We start from the raw sequence: 16,607 nt of genomic DNA on the forward strand, positions 1-16,607 counted from the left end.
AGGTTTTAATGTACAGAACGTTCTAATGGCTTATATTATTTTGAGATTGTTCCAAATTAGAGCAGTATTCTCATGAGCTTAAAATGATGATCAAATGGGCTATTTTTCAGCCCATAAGATCAGGAGGAAAATGTGGCAGGTTACTACCTACCTGGGTTTTTGAGTTCTAAGTTCATTTATAGATGTAAAAGTTCCTTTATAGACATAATAAGGTCCTCTCTATTTCATTTATTCATTTTTGCGTTTTGAACATTGAACCATTGTAAAATTCTGGCTGAATCACAACTGAATATCCATCCTCTCAGTAACTGTTACTGCTTTGAAAATTCAACAGTGGTGTGGGGGCCATCCTGTCATTCAACCACGTTGCATACCAGACACTTAAAGGCAGGAAATGGATTACAATGTGATGCAAATACCATGATGTTCAAACTCCACTGCTGTGTTGGAAGGCCGCTTCTGCACAGTGCTCAGACAATCACCAGAAACAGTCTGGTAAGTCTGACTGTGGCAATACAGGATGCTGGCTGAGAAACTGAGGCAGAGAACCTGGAGCAATTGTGTGTGTTACGTCATATGCAGGAAGGCCAAAGGGTATCACTCCTTGGATAAAAACATGACAATGGCACTTCAAAAATTCTTTCTTGTAGATCAGGGACCAGCATACTTTTTCTGTAAGAGGCCAGATATTTTCCCATTTTCAGCTATGCTGGCCATGTGGTTTCTTCTGGGGCTATTTAACCCTGCAGTCAAAACATGGCAGCAGCTAGAGACACGGGTGAACAGATGGGCAGTGCTATGTGCCAATAAAACTTTATTTACAAAAACAGGTAGCTGAATCTGGCCCATGGGCAATAGATTGCTGACCCATTTTTAGATTTCTGTTCATATCAAAGAAAACCTTAAAGGGGACCTGAGAAAATGCTCAAGTGTTGAGCAGGCAGGGGTATTCTCAAAGACTATAAGACCTACTGAAGTCCATGTGTAGTTTAAATTTTGGCCTGGCTTTTAAAAAAAAAAAATGGTCCTCAGGAATGATCACACCAGTTAAGACAAAAAGACTCTGAAGATAGATTGGCTTAAAAGGTGTGATAAACCATAATGGAAAAGAATATGAGAAATGAATGTATCTACATGTACAACTGAATCACTTTACAGGAGAAATTAAAGCAACATTGTAAATCTGTACTTCCATCAAATTTTAAAAAAAGAAAAAGGTGATGATAGAATGTGCCTTAAAAATAATTGGACCCTAATGGGTGGTTAGGAAGGAATTCCATAAAGGTGCAGCCATCACTGAAGATGAGGGTTGTGTTATACTTACCCTTCTCCCGGTGAGGAAGATCAGGTCACAGCCATTGAAAAGACTGGCCTTATAATGGCAAGATCCATCATGTTTACCTCAGCTCCCATCCCGACCCACACATACACGGAGCAGGGTCTTGCCATCTGGTGGTAGGTCCAACCCCCTGCCTCCACAGAGAACAAATTCCACTTGTGCCATGTATATGTTTCTCAAGGAAACTATGACCTACTCTGTCTAGGTTCAAAGCTTTTGCTTTAATGAGGATAGATTAGTTCAAAGGAGAAATTAATCATTTACTTGGCTAAATAATTCAATGCATTGTAAGATCTGTATACCTAAGAGTTCGGCAAACTACAGCCCGCAGGCCATATTGAGCCCACTGCCTGTGTCTTTCAATAAAGTTTTAATGAAGCGTGGCCAGGCCATGCTTTTCTACCAGAGTTGAACACCTGTGACCAAGATCATCTGACCTGCACAGCCCAGAACAGTTACTATTTGGCACATTACAGAAAAAGTTAACCAACCTCTTGTACATAATTTAATAACATCTGGTCAATGATTGCATGTCTAGAAGTACAAGATTACCTGTCCATATGAAATGAATACATTATCTTTAGTAAAACCAATAAGGCACAAATAAGAAGCTTCAAAGATCCATTCTACAGAATAAACCTCAATGTATATATTGGGTTGGCCAAAAAGTTCATTTGGGTTTCCCATATGCTGTTACAGGTTTTTTCCAGTATGTATTCGTTTTTCCCCTTATTCTTCAAAGACATTTCCTTCTCTACCAGCAGAACCCTTGAGAAATTAGCTTATATTTAAGAATATATGTCTTAAGGACAGATATGTGGAGTAAAATTAAGTGACTTGACTACTAAAATCACCAATTGGGTTAAATGAGGGTTCTTCTTAAAATGTATTTCCTATAGATAGGCTGGCAACCCTAAAGCATGATGTGATGTTGACATACTCCAATCGACTTTCTCCTGGGAGGTCTTATGCAAACAAATACCATATTATATAGCATAATATTTCTAGACCAAAAAGATGTGGAGAAAGAAGAGGAGGATAAAATAAAACACATGTGGGCAGAGAGAGAGAGAGAGTGGGAGATGACAGTGTTACAAGATGCATGTACGCATAGCCCGGTTCACTCTTCGTTGTTGGGACCATCCTGGACACAGTGGGAGTTTCCCATCACCCCTGGCATCTAACCACTCGACACCAGTAACACCCAGCTGTAACAACCAGAAATGACTCCAGATGTGGCTCAGTGTCCCTCTGGGGACCACAATCACTTATGATTGAGAATCACAGACCTAGAAGCTACCTGAAGAAAGACTTAGTAATTTGAGATTCTGCTGTTGGGGTGGGAAGATCCCCTGTAGGAAGAAATGGCAAGCTACTCCAGTATTCTTGCCTGGGAAATTACATGGACGGAGGAGCCTGGTGGGCTACAGTTCATGGGGTCACAAAGAGTCGGACACGACTTGAGTGTGCACACACACACATATATATGGAAAAGAAGACCGTTGGCAATTTACAGAGAGTCCTAGCTCTGTGCCAGGCTTGGAATAGAGGATTGGATGGAAAAACCCTGACTCCATGCTGGCTCTTTGCTTGCTGTCTCAGGTTGTAAGCAATGCCTGGGACAGAGAAAAGGGAAATGAAGGGGGCCAGGGGCAGCTGGAAGGAGAGCAGGTTAGAGATGATAGTTCTGCTGAGTTCATGTCACGTACTGTTTGTCTTCAACTTCCCAGGCTCACTGCTGCGGCTGCCTGCCTGGTTGATGGCCTTGACAATGAAGATGTACTTGGTGCCGCTCTGCAGCCCATGGACCGTGTAGTGGTTCTGCTTGATGTTGGGCACGATCATCCAGCTATCAGCCGAGTTGCACAGACCTGCAAAGCCAAGCAGACGTGGTGAGTTCTTTGGAGCAAGCATGGGGCAAATCTGTATATTAAGGTTGTAGAATTTTCAGTTATTGGGATCACCAGTGAAAAGCTTTGTGACTTCTTCAGGTGCCACCAATCAACTTGAGTGTTCAGTGTCTGCTTACAATAAGGACAGCAACCTTTATTTATTACTATATATTCTCACCATGTACTCTAAGTGGAAAGACCAGCTAAGATGACTGTTTTGCAAATTCTGTTCCATGTGGATGGGAGCAGTCGTATCTTAAGCACCATGCCTGGTCATGTGTTACTAGGTGCTGTGGGATGGAAAGAAAGCAAGTGACCACACATCCCTCCCCCCGGCTTGCATCATGATTACCGTTCAATCTTGGATCTCATCAATTTTGAGACTCACAGAGGGTAAGAACAGACCCAGATCATGTATGAGACATTGGCCTCACTAATGGAGATGTAGGAGGTCCTATTTTTTTGCTTCTCATTCTCCACCACCCCCAGGATGGGTGGAGAGGGGAGAGATGAGAGTCGGGCCCAGTATCAAAGAGATGTTTTCAGCATCAGCCACAGCTGCACAACAAAATGGCTTCCTTTTTCCTCATGTTCTTCCCAGCATCGTAAAAGTAGTGACTTTGTGGCTACTCCTTCTAAAGAGATAGGATATGTTGTCTTTTACCTCCTGGCTTTGAATTTGGCTATGTGACCTGCTCTGGCCAAGAGAACGAGGCTGCAGTGACAACACACCAGTGGCAAGAGGAGACATCACAAGCGCTTGAGAGTCTGTGGCCCTCTTGGGCCTCTACCATGGGGAGGACATTCTGGATTGTCTGCTCATCCAAATGGGAGCAGAGACACAGAGACCAGCTCAATGGCCCAGCCAGTTCAGGACTGAGACCAGCAGAAACTGGCCAACACCAGCCCAACTTTGGACATGAGAGCTAAGAAAATGATTATGGGGCTTGTCTGTGGTCCAGTACTGGTGTGGTTGTAATTGATTCAGGACATGTGTTCCTACAAAAACCCTGGAGCCATGTGGCAACCAAAGGCAACTCAGGGCCCAGTGGAGCTCTGACAAAAGCATCACCAGGGGCTGTGACCAGCTGCATCCCCAGTGTGGCTGGTTCCAGAACAGAGCAGGGCCAGTGCTCTGGCTGCCCGCTGCAGGATGTGGTTTGAGGAGCAGTTTGCGGATTTACGATGCTGGGAAGAACATGAGGAAAAAGGAAGCCGTTTTGTTGTGCAGCTGTGGCTAATGCTGAAAACATCTCTTTGGTACTGGGCCTGACTCTCGTCTCTCCATCAATCTCCACTCTAATCAAACCTTTGCCCAGCCCCCTGGTGACTGGGCTGTCGTGGCTGTTTCCTGACTCTGGTGAATTTCCTTCACTAATTCTCAGTAGAAGGCCGAGCCCTTCCACTTCCTGAGGGGCTTCTCAACTTGCCACCCCTCCTTCCCTTTCAGGGAATTTGCAAGTCAAAGGGTTAGTTCTTTTGATCTTGAGGCAACTTACACCTTAACCATACTTCATCTTACCTCTGTGAGTTTCTAGTGAAATGTACAAAGAAATCACAAATGCATATCCATACCAACCCACAAGTATCAGCATAGCAGTTCAAGATGTTCACGCCCCAACAGCTGTCTCTGAATCCTACTAAATACCATCTCCAAGTTTTCAGTTTGGCATTGTTCATGAATCTCACCAAAGAACTTAAAAATTATGAAAAATTATGTTAATTATGAAAATTCACCCCCTAAGATATGTACCTGGGGTACACGGTATTTTCAGCCACACTTCGATGAGTCTTTAAATAAATAAATATACATGTTCACATATATGAGAAACCTTGTGAATTTTCTCTTACTCTTTTCATTTCCATATCTCACAGAGTTGCCATAAAGCAAGGAAGTAATGTGAGGCTCAGACAAGAGGCTGAGGGTGGTGTGCCAGTGTTTGGAGATGTACCAGAGTAACTAAGGCCCCATTCACCCCTCACCCCCAGCATCCCCCTCATTCTCATACCAGTTCTCATCTGTATAAGACCGAGGTACACATCCACACGTAGCTTAGTAACATGGGACTCTCCCACTTACTTATCTCTTTTGATCCTTTCTCATTTTCCCTTTTCCCTGAACATAGAGGTAACAAACTCAACACTTCAGGCAAGTGTCACAACCAAACAGCAGATGTTGATCCAACCAAAGAAGGGTCATTTTGAATTCTGAGCTCTGGGCCCTAAGAAGCCTCTAACTCACCTTTGGATTCTGAGCTCTGGGCCCTAAAAAGCCAATAACTCACTTTAGATATTTAATAATACTATTACAGTACTAATAAAACAACAGACAGAAAACAAACTTAAAGTTATCAAAGGGGAATGGTGAGGAACAAATTAGGAAGTTGGGATTAACTCAGAAATACACACACACTACTATATATGAAATAGGTAATCAACAAGGACCTATTATAGAGCACAGGGAACTCTACTCAATAGTTTGCAATAACGTGTAAGGGAAAAGAATCTGAAAAAAATGTTTAGCTGAATTACTGTGCTGTTCACCTGAAACTCACACAAACTGTACATCAACTATACTTCAATAAAAATTAAGTGAAAGAATGAGCTTTTCTGTTCTAGGATAACCCACTCATATTTCTAGACCTTTATCAATAGCAGTCTGGCGTGGAAGCGAACAATAATAGCATTCACTAGAATCAACTGAGAATCCTATCAATGTTGGTGCATTTACACTGTTTCTGTTTAATTGCATATGTCACAGCAAAATGACTATTGTGGTCAAAGAAAGCAAATGTAAAAATGTTTCAATAAACTTTACATCACTGTATAACCCCGATGCGGGGTTTCATGTGGTGGGGGAATGCTTTCAGCAACTTTGTAAAGCAGATGTCTGAAATTGCTGCAAACTGCAACTTGGCTTACAGTCTGAAGTCTTAACCTAAAACAAAAAGATTAAATGCTTCAGAAACCCTTTCCAAACTAAAAAGGGACCCTGACCATCCTGATTATTTTGAAGAGGTCACTAATTTTTTTCTGTGAATATTAAAAGAACAAAATGTTTATGGAGTAGTAAAATGTGATTGGATAACTTGACCCTGGGACAGTCTGCTTTCATGAATGCTAACGCTTAAAATTTAGGCTTACCTCCATCGCCAAGGTCATAGTTGAGAAGTTGATTATACATGCCAAGAAAGCAGTCCTATGTCGACCATTCTCTGGTGGGGCCTGGAGTAAGTGGGATGCCTCAAAGTGCACCATTATTGCATTGCTAGTGTTGGTCAAGTGCCAGCACCACTTAACTTCTTGCATATGGCGCCAAGCACCAGACTTCTCTGCCTCGATACCCCACTGTGTCGGGACTGATGACCAGGTTTTATTCATCACTTTATGAAACACCCGCATAACTATCCCAACTAAAACATGTACTTCTCTCTAAAGTCATTTTCAATCATCTTTGATGGGATGCCAACACTCACCTTCTCCAATTCAGCCTGAAGTAGTAAAACAACAGTGGAACTTGGAAGATAATTAGTTCATATGGCAACAGTCTAGTTAGGTGATTTTGTACTTTTTTTCTCTCATTCACAATGGGTCAGAAGCATCTCCCTACATGATGGTGCTCATTACTAGATCCTAGTTATGTTTGGGATTTCAGAGCCTTGTAGAGCAACTGTCTGTCGTCTTACAGTAAAACATTATGTATAAAACATTATGCAACAATGGACACCCTTTAGAGAGACTGCATACCAGCTTATAACACCCTTTGTCTCTTCGACCAGAGTGGAAAGAAGTGAATGCTCTCTTCCTTCTTCTGAATACAAATGGTATATATCTAAAAACCTTCATGAATATTTTCAAAATGACTAAAATAAATTAAATACAGATAACTACTTTGCCATGAAAGCCTGAAGACATGGATCCTTTGACTTTTGCCAATAATAAAAATAGGCTGCTGGGAAAAGGTTCCAATTGAAGATTGTCAATGATGCATTAAAAATCGTTTTGGAAAAAACATGGAAACATTGTAAAATTAAATACATATCTATGTCTCAACAAGCAATTCGTTAACACCTACAGTCATAAGCCTGTTCATAAAAATGAAAAATAAAAAAAATTAACATTGTCATTAATTTTGCATTTGAGTGTATGAATTTAATTAGGGATAGTCTTTTTATAAGATTAAAAAGCTCCAGAGATAGTATCTAATTATCCTTCATGAAAGTCAGTTGAGGGCAATTAACTAGAATTTATTATGACAAGTGAAGGAACCATGACTTAGGACAGTAAAAGTCTGCCTCGTGGCACATGGAGCTACAGCCAGCTTTGGAGCATTCTTTCTCCTAATTTTCCATAGAGTTTTATACTCTTAGATCTTATCATTCAGTAGAACATCTGCAAAGGACAGTCTTTTCAACTGGCAGGAGAGATGAACAAACAACATTCAGTGAAGGCCTTTCATGTGAAGACTGTGTTAAATGCTATTATGTAGATCAGGGGTCCCCAACCCTTGGGCCATGGACTGGTACTGGTCCATGGCCTGTTACAAACTGGGCCACACAGCAGGAGGTGAGCAGGTTGGCCTCCAAAAAAATGGTACCTGGTGCCAAAAAGGTTGGGGACAGCTGATGTAGATGATCCTGGCAAACTGCATGACTGGCTTTTATCATGTGACAAAAGATATAATGACAGTGAGTCTAGTCTATATTTTTGTAGGAACAGTAACACTGAATAACAGAATGGGAAAGACTAGAGATCTTTTCAAGAAAATTAGAGATACCAACGGAACATTTCACGCAAAGATGGGCTCAATAAAGGACAGAAATGGTATGGCCCTAACAGAAGCAGAAGATATTAAGAAGAGGTGGCAAGAATACACAGAAGAATTGTACAAAAAAGATCTTCATGACCAAGATATTCACGATGGTAGGCTCACTCACCTAAGGCCAGACATCCTGGAATGTGAAGTCAAGTGGGCCTTAGAAAGCATCACTATGAACAAAGCTAGTGGAGATGATGGAATTCCAGTTGAGTTATTTCAAATCCTGAAAGATGATGCTGTGAAAGTGCTGCACTCAATATGCCAGCAAATTTGGAAAACTCAGCAGTGGCCACAGGACTGGAAAAGGTCAGTTTTCATTCCAATCTCAAAGAAAGGCAATGCCAAAGAAAATGCTCAAACTACTGCACAATTGCACTCATCTCACACGCTAGTAAAGTAATGCTCAAAATTCTCCAAGCCAGGCTTCAGCAATACGTGAACCATGAACTTCCAGACGTTCAAGCTGGTTTTAGAAAAGGCAGAGGAACCAGAGATCAAATTGCCAACATCCACTGGATCATCAAAAAAGCAAGAGAGTTCCAGAAAAACATCTATTTCTGCTTTATTGGCTATGCCAAAGCCTTTGACTGTGTGGATCACAAGAAATTGTGGAAAATTCTGAAAGAGATGGGAATACCAGACCACCTGGCCTGCCTCTTAAGAAACCTGTATGCAGGTCAGGATGCAACAGTTAGAACTGGACATGGAACAACAGACTGGTTCCAAATAGGAAAAGGAGTATGTCAAGGCTGTATATTGTAACCCAGCTTATTTAACTTATATGCAGAGTACATCATGAGAAACGCTGGACTGGAAGACACACAAGCTGGAATCAAGATTGCCGAGAGAAATATCAATAGCCTCAGATATGCAGATGACACCACCCTTATGGCAGAAAATGCAGAGGAACTAAAAAGCCTCTTGATGAAAGTGAAAGAGGAGAGTGAAAAAATTGGCTTAAAGCTCAACATTCAGAAAACAAAGATCATGGCATCTGGCCCCATCACTTCATGGGAAATAGATGGGGAAACAGTCAAAACAGTGTCAGACATTATTTTGGGGGGCTCCAAAATCACTGCAGATGGTGATTGCAGCCATGAAATTAAAAGACGCTTCCTCCTTGGAAGAAAACTTATGACCAACCTAGATAGCATATTTAAAAGCAGAGACATTACTTTGCCAACAAAGGTCCATCTAGTCAAGGCTATGGTTTTTCCAGTGGTCATGTATGGATGTGAGGGTTGGACTGTGAAGAAAGCTGAGCACCTAAGAATTGATGCTTTTGAACTGTAGTGTTGGTGAAGACTCTTGAGAGTCCCTTGGACTGCAAGGAGATCAAACCAGTTCATTTTAAAGGAGGTCAGCCCTGGGTGTTCTTTTGGAAGGAATGATGCTAAAGCTGAAACTCCAGTACTTTGGCCACCTCATGTGAAGAGTTGACTCATTGGAAAAGACTCTGATGCTGGGAGGGATTTGGGGGCAGGAGGAAAAGGGAATGATAGAGGATGAGATGGCTGGATGGCATCACCGACTCGATGGACGTGAGTCTGAGTGAACTCCGGGAGATGGTGATGGACAGGGAGGCCTGGTGCACTGTGATTCATGGGGTCGCAAAGAGTCAGACACGCCTGAGTGACAGAACTGAACTGAACACTGGCAAACACAGGGCTAAGACCTTTACTTTTAGTATCTCAATGATGTGAAGCTAAAAGATTACCTCTTCTTACAGATGAAGAAATAGATTCAGAAGATGTTCAATAGTTTGTCCCAAATGATAGTGCTAGTGAGGCGAGGACCAAAGCTGGGATTCAAATCCAGGTCTCCTTCAATCATAACAACTATGCATAACAGTTAAGAAAAGAATAATCTATGGCCTAAAAACACATGAAACTATGCTCAACATCACTTATTATTAGAGAGATACAAATCAAAACTACAGTGAGGTATCACCTTACCTTGGTCAGAATGGCCATCATCAAAAAGTCTACAAATATCAAGTGCTACAGAGGATGTAGAGAAAAGGGAACCCTCCTACAATGTTGGTGGGAATGAAAATTGGTACAAGCACTATGAAGAACTTTATGAAGGTTCCTTAAGAAACTAAATATAGATCTATCATATGATCCAGCAATCCCCACTCCTGGGCACATATCTGCAGAAAACCATAATTTGAAAAGATACATGCATCTCAATGTTCACTGTGGCACTATTTACAATAGTGAAGACATGGAGGCAACCTGAATGTCCACTGACAGATAAATGCACAGTGAAGATGTGGTACAGATATATGGTGGAATATTACTCAGCCATTAAAAATGAAATAATGCCATTTGCAGCAACATGGATGGACCTAGGGATGACCATACTAAGTGAAATACATCCGACAAAGATAAGTATCATATGGTATCACTTATTTATGGAATCTAAAAAAAAACAGCATAAATGAACTTATTTATAAAACAGAAAAACACTTTGAAAACAAATTTGGGGCAACACATGGGGAGAGGTCAGGGGAGGGATAAATTAGGAGTTTGGGATTAGCATATTTCCACTACTAGATATATAATAGATAATCAACAAAGACCTACTGTGTAACACAGGGAACTAAACTCATTATTCTCTAAAACTCTATATGGGACAAGAAACTGTTAAAGGACAAATATGGGTACATACATATATAACTGAATCACTTTCCTATATACCTGAAATTAACACAACATTGTAAATCAACTGTAATACAAACATTAAAATAAAAAATAAAGTGATACAGACCCAAGGTTGATAACAACAACAAAAAAATGATGAAATAACACTCATAAAGTAAATAATACTAAATGTATGATATAATGACTAAACCATATAATTCCACCAGAACATGCTATTAACCCCATAAACTCCCATATATTTTTCCCCAATGGTGCTACTCCCCTCCCATCACAGAGGTAACCATCATCCTGATTTTTAGAGTTTTTAGACCATGTGTACATCTCTAAACAAAATAGTTTAACTTATACATGTATAGATACTCATAGTGCATTGATACTTTTATCTCCTGATTTCTTTAACAATATTTTTGTAAGATTCATCCATATGGTTTGTTAGAGATCAATAATTTTCAATGCTATTTAGCCTATTGTTTTTACTAGTATAGTACAAGTGAGTGCTACCATCTTCTGAGTCAGGAAAGACAAGCCAACAAATACTCTGTATTCTCTCCTTCCTTGTCTTTCCTTGATATTTAAATTCAGGAATGCAATCGATCTGAAAACAGTCACCCAATAGAGGAATCAATAGGGCGTGTGATACTCACTCACAACATTGGCTTGTCCGGTGAAGATGGTGTACTGGAGCTCATAGGAAACCACACTGAATTCATCATCGGAGGTCCAGTGAACAGTTATGGTGTCATAGGAAGCCGTGCAGAGCTCTTCTCTAATTGTGGGAGGGTTGGGAGCTGTGGGAAGCAAGAAGGTCATCAGCAGAGAAGCAGACATGTCTGGGATCCCTTTCAAAGGAGTTGTCCTGATAGTCAAAGCAGGCCTTTTAAAATCTATCCATCAGAACTATTATCGTAGAGACAGTGATCCCAATCCAAAGAACATTTCGTTAGCTGGTTATCACTGTGATTTTTCCCAGGTGGTGTGACTTCAGCCAGCCAATATTTTCTCTCTGTGCATCATGAAAGCACATCTATAAGGGTAAGTAAACAAGACTCTCTTATCCATGGAAGAAAACATTTTAAACAAAAAGTAACCAAGATGAACTTTTGTCATTTTGCCCCCATTTTGAGGATGCAAACTTTTTCAGTGAAGAGCTAGATGGTCAATATTTTAGGCTTTGTGGGTCATATGGTCTCTGCTGTTGCTCTTCAGTTGCTAAACTGTGTCCGACTCTTTGCGACCCCATGGACTGCAGCATGCCAGGCCTCCCTGTCCCTCACTGTCTGCCGGAGTTTGCCCAAGTTCATGTCTGTTGAGTCGGTGATGCTATCCAAGCATTTCATCTTCTGCTGCCCTGGTCTCTGCTGCAACTACTTAATTCTGCCTTTGTACAGAAAGCAGCCAGAGACCATTTGTCCACTGATAGACATGGCCAGGTTCTAGTATAACTTTATTAACAAAAACAGGTGAAGACCAGATTTGGCATGGGAGCCAAACTTAGCCAACTTCTGAGCTCCAACATGCCACAGATTTTTATATGCAGCCACTCATCTGGAAAAATGCTGATGTTTGTTAACCCTTAACAAATCAGCCAAATAATTCTTCAAAAACTTTCTTTTGATAGATGTGTTGATGCCTTATGAAAATTTGTTAGTGGGGTTCTAGTTTCCTCTCATTTTTCAGTTTATAGGTGATATTTCAAATTAAGAAGATGAGTAACAATCAGTCATATCTAAGAAGTACATTCTCTTTCCCCAAGAAAAACAGGATTCCTTGGCATTTGATTAAGTTTATCATTGGGCAAGGCTGCTGTTTTCTGTCTTGAACACATTCTGCAGCAGAGAAGTCTAAATCCTACCCAAATGATGATTTTTCAGTTGACTTCTACTGGATTGATTTCAATAACTGGTTTTATGAGATGAGTTGGTGAGCAGGAAAAAGCCTAGGCATTGAGTGCTTTGCATGGGCAATAATATTTTAGAGCAGGGGCTGGCAAACTATGGCTATGGACCAAGTCTGGCCCACTGCCTGTTTTTGTAAATAAAGTTTTATTGGAACACGGCCAGGCTCATTCCTTTACGTATTGTCTCTGGCTGCCTTTGTGCAATAGCAGAGTTGAATAGTAGTGACCATATGTCCTGCAGAGCCTAAAATATTTACTATCTGGCCCTTTACAGTCAAAGTTTGCCAAGCCCTGGTTTAAAGAATCAATCCAGGCCTGTGTTTCCATTCTTCTGTACACCAGAACCTAACTTCAAAAGAAGAAGTAATATGCATCTGACAGATGAGCCATGTTTGCTTACACTGTTTAGAGAATTCTTTACTGCTTGAAACTTTGGTTAGGATGGATGACTCCTAAAGAAACCTGAGGAGGGAGGAAAGTTTATGAAAATGGCAAAATTTAAAATTTTGATTGTTTTAGTAGTCTTCACTTTGCCACCTGAAGATACATCCAAGCCAACTATTATATGAAGCCAACTAACTTTCATGTCTGCAGCATAAAGTCAGTTAACCCAGCTTAGTCTATTGGTTATTAAATTTCACGAACACTGTGGAGCGCTTACATGCAGCAGGCACTGCATTACAGTGTGCAGTAAGAAATACTACACAGCCATTAAGAATGAAATAATGCCACGTGCCATGGATTTAAGAGATTATCATACTAAGTGCCATACGTCAGATAGGAAAAAAATACCATGATATCATTTATATGTGGACTCTAAAATATGACATAAATGAAACAATCTATGAAACAAATAGGTTCACAGACATAGAGAACAGACTTGTGGTTGCCAAGGGGTGGGAGAGGGATGCAGTGGGAGTTTGGGATTAGCAGATGTAAACTATTACTTTTATTTTTTTTATAATTCTACTCTATTTTATTTATTTTTAAGCCTTTCCTACATTTTTAAAATTAATTAATTCATTTTTTGGAGGCTAATTACTTTATAATATTGTATTGGTTTTGCCATACATTGACATGAATCTGCCACGGGTGTACATGTGTTCCCCATCCTGAACTTCCCTCCCACCTCCCTCCCCATCCCATCCCTCTGGGTCATCCCAGGGCACCATCCCCGAGCACCCTGTCTCATGCATCGAACCTGGACTGGTGATCCGTTTCACATATGATAATATATGTTTCAATGCCATTCTCCTTTTAGAGTGGATAAACAACAAGGTCCTACTGTAGAGCATAGGGAAATATACTTAATATCCCATGATAAACCATAATGGAAAAGAATTTTAAAAAGAGCAGATATATGTATATGTATAACTGGATCACTTTGCAGTACACCTGAAACTAGTACAACATTGTGAATAAATTATACTTCAACAAAATACAATTTTTAAAAAAAGATAACTTGAAAAAAAAGTTGTTCACTAAGACCAAAGGACTCTACAGAGCCCTTTTAAAGCATTCTTTCTGAAATGTGACTTGATATATCTGTCTCCCAAAGTATCCACGTGCAAGATATAGTGCCATGTGCTGTGACTTGGATGAAGAGATGACCTTCCACGGGGGAGGCCCAGCTGCATCATAAAACATGCTTGTTACTGTCTGTGTGGTCCCTGTTAGTGTGGGATCACCCTGCATGGATCATTTGGAGAAATATTTATTCTCCCATCATCTAAATAGTTCCTGGAATTATTTCTCTGTCAACTACTGTAGAAAGATTTGGTTCTTTCTGCACTGCTATATATGATTAAATATAAAGAACAGTGTTGGAAATAGGCAGGTAGCTGGGAGACACATGGCTATAGCTGTAATCAGAGAGGAAATGTCACCTCTCTGGCTTATTCACTTGACATACCATTTAGAGGGGATCAGGGGCAAAAAAAAAAAAAAATCTTGTTTTAATAGTCAGGCAGGCTAACCCTGTTTTGATTATAAAGCCAATGGCTTTGTCCTAAAAAGTCAATATCCAATTTACTGTAAATGAGAACAGCAGCGGGTTGCCAATTTCAATATTCACGCAATTGGTCCCATAACTGTTACTTTCTTGCTTCTATCATAAACAGGACACAAGCAATGATGGGCTAATACTTCACAAACACTTCATTTCCTGCTTACAAATGTCTGATAAACTATTTGGACTTGGCAATATCAGCCAAGCATTGTATGTTATGGCCAGGATCGATGTTATGTCTAGAAATGGTCCAAATTTGTATTGGAGGTTGACAGCTAAGAAGGCATAATAACAGGTACCCCATATGGTCTCTCGTTTGGCATAAACAGCCATTGGGATGATATATGGTGTACACATTACAAGTCAGTGCAAACTAAGGTCACAATTTCCCCTGCAGTCAGTACCTTGGCATTCACACACAGATTAGGATGGGCATACGTTTCCTGAAACAACTATTGGGAAAGGGGGAGGACACACTCTTATCAATAAGACACTGATTTTGTGCAGAAATGGCCACATGCCCCGCCAAACATTTTGTGGTCATCTTTGCCCTTGGGCATGACCTTGCAACATGGATCTGGCCCATAAGACAGAAGTGGAAATTTCCTGGATGGGTCTTTTTTTTACTTTTTAAAAAAAGATTCACTTATTATTTTGGCTCTACTGGGTCTTCATTGCATCCTCTAGTTGCAGTGAGCAGGGGCTATTCTCTATTTGCAGAGCACAGGCTTCTCATAGCAGTAGCTTTTCCTGTTGCAGAGCATGGGCGCTAGGGCTCATGGGCTTCCGTAGTTGAGGCACACGGACTTAGTTGCCATGTGGCATGTGGGATTCTACAGAAACAGGGATTGAACCCATGTCCTCAGCATTGGCAGGCGATCCTTAACCCCTGGACCACCAGGGAAGCCCTGGATTGGTCTGTCTGCTGAACAAGGTTTTGGTTTTCCTAAATAAAGACAAACCTGGTAGACAGAGCTTTTGGTCATCATTTCCCCTCTTGCCCTTTTCTTTTTGTCTGTAACTTGGGCATAATGCTTGGAGGTGGAGTCGTAATGGAATCATGTGGCAAGATGAGGATAGCAAAGCAGAAAAAGAGAGCCTGGTGTCTGAGGTCATCACAGAACTGCTGTCCAGCCATGAGCGGCACACCTCTGCTATCCTGTTTTCTGTGATAGGAATCCTCTCTGAGGGGTTCAGTCACTGCTCACTGGATTTTCTCTTGTTGCAAACACACCCATTCCCACATGATACAAGGATAAAGGAGACTTTTATTTAATAGGATGCTATCATATAAAGCATTTCAGTGCCAGAAAGGCTGACCTGAATGGTCCGGTATAGTAGTCATGAGCTCCATGTGGCTCTTGACATTGCAATTAAATTTTAATTAAAGCAAACTACAAGTAAAAACTCAGTTCAGTTCAGTCACTCAGTCGTGTCCGACTCTTTGCGAACTCATGAACCGCAGCACGCCAGGCCTCCCTGTCCATCACCAACTCCTGAAGTTTACCCAAACTCATGTCCAGTAAAAACTGAGCACATGTCAAATTTTCAGTAAACCTATGTGGCTAGTAGGTACTTGACTGGACAGTGTGGATGGAGACTGTTCTTACCATCTTAGAACGTTCTATGGATTAGTGTTAGTTTAGATAAATCTCAGAGCTATATCCATGAATAGCTGAAATCCAGTTTGATTCCTTACTGGACATGCTTTCTGAGTCAATTTCTTCCTTTCTTCCTAGGAATTACACGGTTTGAAAGAATTCCCTACAATAAGATGTTTCTAGAGTGACTTGCCTCCCTTGCAAATGCACAAAGGCTAAATATAACACCCTGGGTCCAGGTAAGGAAAAAACTGGTCTTCTGGGTACAGCACCCTTGAATATACAAGTGTGCTTTCTAACCACAGACTAGAAAAATACACATTACCCAGTGCTCCCTCTCTCCTACTTCCCTTTTCCCAGCTGTGTGTGTGTGCACGCATGTTCT

At 40.9% G+C, this 16,607-nt stretch overlaps 1 protein-coding gene across 10 annotated transcripts in view; it reads right to left on the reverse strand.

Moving 5' to 3' along the window:
• Nucleotides 1–16,607, reverse strand: part of MID1 (midline 1) — a 412,936-nt gene that overhangs the window by 11,439 nt on the left and 384,890 nt on the right. For all 10 annotated transcript variants that reach the window (XM_060407572.1, XM_012106209.4, XM_060407571.1 and 7 more), the window contains exons 7-8: nucleotides 11,361–11,504; nucleotides 3,049–3,210 (exon numbers count right to left, since the gene is read on the reverse strand). In XM_060407572.1, coding sequence (XP_060263555.1) covers nucleotides 3,049–3,210; nucleotides 11,361–11,504 — 306 coding nt within the window. The remainder of the gene's footprint in view (nucleotides 1–3,048; nucleotides 3,211–11,360; nucleotides 11,505–16,607) is intronic.

This window comes from Ovis aries, chromosome X (genome assembly GCF_016772045.2).
Source record: "Ovis aries strain OAR_USU_Benz2616 breed Rambouillet chromosome X, ARS-UI_Ramb_v3.0, whole genome shotgun sequence".
Classification (NCBI taxonomy): domain Eukaryota; kingdom Metazoa; phylum Chordata; class Mammalia; order Artiodactyla; family Bovidae; genus Ovis; species Ovis aries.